Here is a 6,406-nt window from a genome sequence, read left to right as displayed (position 1 = left end):
AATTCAGTGAAGTAATAATAAGATTATCATTTTTTTCACAGCCACCTGTTCCTAAAGCTCCCTGGGATGAAGTTTTCAATGCAACTTCCTTTGGTCCGTTGTGTTCTCAAAGTAAGCATAGATCTCATTGGGACATCGTCATGGAACCTAACGGACTAAAGGTTCTAAGGAGACTAGGATTGTGGGATTATCAACAAGGAGAAGACTGTCTCAATTTAAATATTTACGTGCCTTTCAAGGTATGTATATTGTATTCTTCTTTTAAATTTATTATTTATACAAATAAAAGAATAACACAATTATGTAGTAAAAAAATTATTTTATAAATAAATTTTTTGAATGCACATTAGCATTTACCAGGGATAAAAGGTGCGCCTGAACGTAAAAGTAGTTTAAACTTAATCCAGTTTTATTCATTTCCTCTATTTAATTATTCATTCGTAATCACCTCTACGTTATATAGAGGTTGGACAATAATATGGAAACACTTCCATGCTACCTTTATGTGAACAATCTTTCTTTAAGCAGAAAATGTTTTGGGAGATTTTATACGGCAAAACTCATGGCACAATTTGAAAGAAAGTGCTTTAAGCTTCTTAGAGATGATGTCATATTTACCCATGGAAAATTCAGAACGACCAAAATGAGGAGAGAGAGTTAATGACTGATTTTGAGTTCAAATGCCAGCAATTTTGAAATCTTTCTATAAGATTTACAGCTATATTCTATAGAATAAACAGCTTTTGTGTTGGACAATAATGTGGAAACACTTCCATATCAACTCTTTTACTTTTTAACAATCTTTTTTTTAGCAGCGTATGTTTTAGAAGATTTTACTCGGCAAAACTCATGGCACAATTTGTAAGAAGATGCTTTAAGCTTCTTAGAAATGATATTTTATTTACCGATGAAAAATTCAGAACTACGAAAATGAGGAGCGGGAGTTAATAACTTCGTTTCAGTTTAAATGCCAGCAATTCTGAAATCAATCAATGGGACTGATTGCAATACTCTATTAGATATACAGCTTTTGGTTTGGACAATAATATGGAATCACTTTCATACGAACTCCATGTAAACTATTTTTTAAGCAGCAAATTTTTTGGAAGATTTTACACGGCAAAACTCATGGCACAATTTGTAAGAAGATGCTTTAAGCTTCTTAGAAATGATATTTTATTTACCCATGAAAAATTCAGAACTACGAAAATGAGGAGCTGGAGTTAATAACTTCGTTTCAGTTTAAATGCCAGCAATTTCGAAATCAATCAATGCGACTGATTGCAATATTCCATTATATATACAGCTTTTGGTTTGGACAATAATATGGAATCACTTCCATACGTACTCCATGTAAACTATTTTTTAAGCAGCATATTTTTTGGAAGATTTTACACGGCAAAACTCTTGGCACAATTTGAAAGAAGATGCTTTGAGTTTCTTATAAATGGTGCCATATTTACGCATGAAAAAATTCCGATTGACCAAAATGAGGAGAGGAAGTTAATAACTTCTTTTCAATTCTAATGCCAACTATTTTAAAATCATTCTATAGGATTACAACGTTTCTTTTAGATTGAGTTTTTAATTCTAGCGCGTTTGAAAAATAGAAAGACACTTTTAACCTCCTACTCTCATTTTGGTCTATGCAAGGTTCGACACAATTTCTAAATGTCACAATTAAAAATGACACAATTTCTGACAGTTTGTGAAAATGACACAATTTCTGACAATTTGCAAAAATGACACATTTTCTAACAGTTTGTAAAAATGACACAATTTCTAACAGTTTCAAGCATAATCTTTCAAATAGCGCCAGCAGTTTTGTCGTGTAAAATCTTCCAAAACATTCGCTGCTAGAAAAAAAAATATTTACCTAGAGTTAGTATAGAAGCGTTTACAGATTTTTGTCCAACCCCTGTACATTACCACTGTCTTTTTTAAGATTGGGTGCTTCTATTTTGAATTAATATAACTTTCCGTTTAAAAACTAAAACTTAGATTTTAATTTTAGGGTTAATATACTGGTATATACTAAAATATATATACCATTACAAAAAGGATTTCCATGTCCTAATAAAAATTCAACAGTGGTTCTAAATTTCCTTCCTCAAGATACCGATTTAACTTTTAAGGATCTGATAACAGAAAATTTTCATTTATTAAAAATAAAACTGTCCAGCAGCACCACTTATTGGCCAAGGGTATCAGATGGAAGTTAAAGCTCCATAATTTTGTGCAAACGGCATGATGATGACAATGTCAATAGCATTGCATAAGGACTGTCTTTACCTCCGAATCAAGCTGTTAACTATTAATCTGAAACTGGTTAGGCTTCAAGGCGCCATCAAGAATCGAACCCCGGTTTAACGCAATGGCAATCCAGTGTCTTAACCACTAAGCTCTCGGAGCCAAATGAAATTTTTATACTATTATATTTTCTTTGAAAAACATCTAGTAATTAAAAAATGTATTATATTATCGAGACTTGACAACTTTTCGTTAACTTTTAGCTTTTCGTTAACTAATCTTTAAAATTTTACAGGCTCACGAAGCCCTGCGAAGTTATTTTCAGTGATTTTATTTAATTTTTTTTTTAATTCACAGGCTCTTCCTGATAAAAATCCAATACTAAGTAATTTACCCATCATGTTTTTCATTCATGGAGGTTCTTACAAAACAAATGGGGGACGTTTTTATCCTGGAGAATGGCTTGCATCTGCTGGAGAAGTAATTGTGGTTACAGTGAATTACAGATTAGGAGTTCTAGGTGAGTAAACATTGTTTTAATAGAAACAAGTTTTTTTTTAAATATTTACATTAATAAATATGAAGAACGGCTGAAAGAAAATGGTTTATGAGTGAAGGACACTTTAAAAACTAAAATACGAGAAGAAAGGTTGAAAGAAAATGGTTCATCACCCTTTCCTGTGCAGTGTAACCTGTCTTGAAACTCCAATTCAACAAATGTTACAATCCAATAGACATATAAAACTAATTGCTTCTAATCGTTTAACAACTACTTTTCTTTAAGCAACAAAGAGCTGAAGCATATCTCTTCACTTAAAATGGTACATAATGTAGCAAAATCATTAAACCAAAACTTACGGGAACAGCAAGTTCAAGTTTAAATTAATAGTACTTCTGATCTAACCAATGTAAATTAGCAAGTTCTTAAATTTAATAATAATACGAACGGCTTTAGAAAAAAAATGGTATGACATTTGCAATTAAAGTCTATTTATAAAAATATTTTATTCATTTAATTACCAATTTAGTTTAGTATAATACAATGCTCAAAACAATTAAAGTACGTATATTGAGGTTGTGGGTTGATCTTACACCTAGAAAATTGTTTGAATAATTGATAGATTATCGACAGACAGAATGGCTCTTGTTTGGCAGGGGAAAAAAAGCCTTTCATTGAGCATTTGGGTACAAAAGGAAAAAAAAAAACAGAATTTGTGCATATGAGAAACACAAATAAAAAAGGTGGTTCCATGAAGAAAATCTTTTTTTTAAGTCGCGGGTATGGTGTCCCCGATGGCCAGCAACATTAAACACTTTTGCGGCATCGAGTCGATGAGTTTATTAATGAGGAGCTGGAGTACTTTGTTCCACTCCTACAGAAGAGTTCTTTCCAGTTCTTGGAGAATTTGTGTGGGTGGCAGGCGTCCAGCAGTTCGTCTGCCTAGAATTTCCCAAACATACTTGATTGGGTTCATGTCCGGAGAACAAGCTAGCCAATCCATTCGCATGACTCCTTCCTCCAGAAGGAAATCAGTTATCAAGTTAGCACGATGTGGACTGCAATTTTCATACATTAACATGAAGTTCTCCCCGATTCCTGTATGTCCAATGTAAGGGACTACAGTAGGTCTCAGGATCTCAACCTTATATAGGCGACCGGCCAGAGCTCCATTTCGAATGATATAGAGATCGGTGCGCCCATCAATAGAGATGCCAGCATAAACCATCACTACCCCCACCTCCAAATCTTACACTTTCTTGCATTTCCAGTGCCACATTCTTCAGATAAAAATACTCTGGTTATCAGGATGAACAGAAAAATGGGACTCGCCAGAGAAAAAAATATTGCTCCATTCCTTTCTCCCCCAGTTCACATGCTCTGTTGTCCACTCCCTGCTGGCGCAACAGTGCTTTCCTGTTGGCGTGACACACACCATTAACGTGACACACACATCTACAGCTTGCAGGTGGTTTCGGACAGTTTGTGTCGAAACTCTGGATCCAGTAGCCGAGCGATGGTGTTTTTGAAGACGAGTGACATTCATATATCGGTGTCTCCGAGCCGTTAGCGTTAAATAATGGTCTTCATAGAGCGTTCTTGCACGTCTACGCCCTTGTCCTTGTGGCTTGTGTTTGGCCTCCCTCCAACCGGCCAACAACTCTGCAAGCTTCTATTTTTAGTGAGTGATAAGATGGTGAGGCAAACGAACTCATCGAAGCAGCGCACGTACTGAATGCCGATCATTCTTTTCCACTTTGTGTTGCATTAAGTCGGAAGACAAATCAAATATATGCTGCCGCTAAAGCGTCGTCTTCGACGTCAAACTCAAAATTTGCATACTGCGAAGTTGGAAAATAAGAAAATTTTGCATTTATGACTCTCTTCTTTCATTTTTTTAAAGACTTACGATATCCTTTAATTTTAATAAGTCTCCATTTAAAAGCAAATAGTTTTAAATTTCTAATAGTTTATAATATTTTTGCAATTACAGAGCTGCCAACTGCTGTGTTTTTTGCGAATTATTTTATAGAGTGGTGGACAATTAAAAACAATAGCTCTCAGAAGTTTTGGGTAATTTTGCCAACATTTTAAAGGCCTCGTGACAAAAGATAGTCTAAGTCAGATCTGATCTGACTTAGAGTTTTATATGAACTTACTATTGCCAGAGTGCACACACAGGATTAAAGATTCCTTAAAGTTTTTTTCCCTTTAAAATTTCTCTAACGCATTTTTTGTTAAACTTTTTTCTAGATTATTCGTTTTTTCCATATACGAAACTCTATTTCAGGAGAGTACGAAAACAGCTGAATTCAGTCTGTAATCAATATTTATTTCCCTGCATTAGGTTAAAGCAGTCGGCGAGTTTAGCGATGATACAAAGAGTCTTGTCATCACATTAATTAACGTGTGTTTAGCGACCATAAAGAGGGTGAATTCTTTTCCTATAAAAGTAAAAAGCGGTAGAACAAGTGCTTCATTATTAGCATTTATTTTAAGAAAATAAAAAATTTCTGTCTACTACATTTTTTTGAGCCGCGATGACTCAGGGGATAGATTATTCAACTTCCAAAGAGATGTACCGGGTTTGAATCCCAGTTGATACGAATTCCACCTCCGGCTTGCACCGACCACAGTGATGACGTGAAATATCCTCGGTGGTAGACGGATCATGGGTTAGAGTCCTCTTGCCGTCAGGCCCAACAGTGGGGGCTCTTGTGGTCATCCTCTCCATGTAACGCGAATGCAGGCTAGTTTCATCAAAAAGTCCTCCTCGAAGAGAAATTTCCTCCAATACTTGATCCTGGAGTTCCCGTGTCATCTGGATTAGGTTCAAAATTACAGGGCTACGGAGTTGAACATTAGAAGTCGTAAACCCAAAAATTGGGTCTGTTGTTCAACGACGGTTATAAAATAAAATAAAATGCTACATTATTTTTATTATAAAAATACTCACTTTTTGACAGTGATAAAAATTGAATTTTGGCAGAGTTAAAACGTCAACTCACAGTACTTTTTTCATGCTAAAGTAGTTAGTAACAGACGGAAATATCGCATATGTTTAAAAGTATACAGGAAGTCCGAAAAGTATGGAACAAACATGCATCATATTGAAAATCAGAAAACACATAAATTAAACATTGTCAAACGATGCATTCACTGTCATTAAACTAAGCTCCCAACATTTACCTTAAAAGATGAGTTGGGGTAATTTTAAAATCTTAAATTGAGAGCCCAATTCTCGTTGTAGATTTGGATGTTCTTGCAAAAAATACTTCAAATGGATATACAAGAATTTTGCCTTTTGGTTCAAAAATAGCTTTGTTATCACAAAACGAAAATGGGGTATGGTGTAAATAATTTAAAACGGGGAATCGCGAGAAATAAAAGTCGGATCGAAAAACCAAAATAGCATTATTTGATCATTTAAATTACCTATCTAATGATACCAAAGTCGAACCTCACCTCGAAACTTCACCAAGTTACCTACAAATCCCTTCTGCTCCAGAAAAAGAAGCTGGGATCAATTGCGATACCATTTAGATGCGCTTTAAAAATACATCAAACACAACTATTTCACTAAACAAAGTACATGGCGTATTAAATAAAATCCTAAGACTCATCACGGTCCTTAATATGTCTGGAACCAACTCAACA

General features: G+C 34.7%; 1 protein-coding gene across 4 annotated transcripts in view; it reads left to right on the top strand.

Moving 5' to 3' along the window:
• The window catches only part of LOC107451072 (pyrethroid hydrolase Ces2e), a 52,885-nt gene that overhangs the window by 20,904 nt on the left and 25,575 nt on the right, over positions 1-6,406 (top strand). For all 4 annotated transcript variants that reach the window (XM_071185094.1, XM_071185092.1, XM_071185093.1 and 1 more), the window contains exon 3: positions 2,608-2,770. In XM_071185094.1, coding sequence (XP_071041195.1) covers positions 2,608-2,770 — 163 coding nt within the window. The remainder of the gene's footprint in view (positions 1-2,607; positions 2,771-6,406) is intronic.

This window comes from Parasteatoda tepidariorum, chromosome 9, assembly GCF_043381705.1.
Source record: "Parasteatoda tepidariorum isolate YZ-2023 chromosome 9, CAS_Ptep_4.0, whole genome shotgun sequence".
Lineage (NCBI taxonomy): Eukaryota > Metazoa > Arthropoda > Arachnida > Araneae > Theridiidae > Parasteatoda > Parasteatoda tepidariorum.
This window is presented reverse-complemented; position numbering and strand designations above follow the sequence as displayed.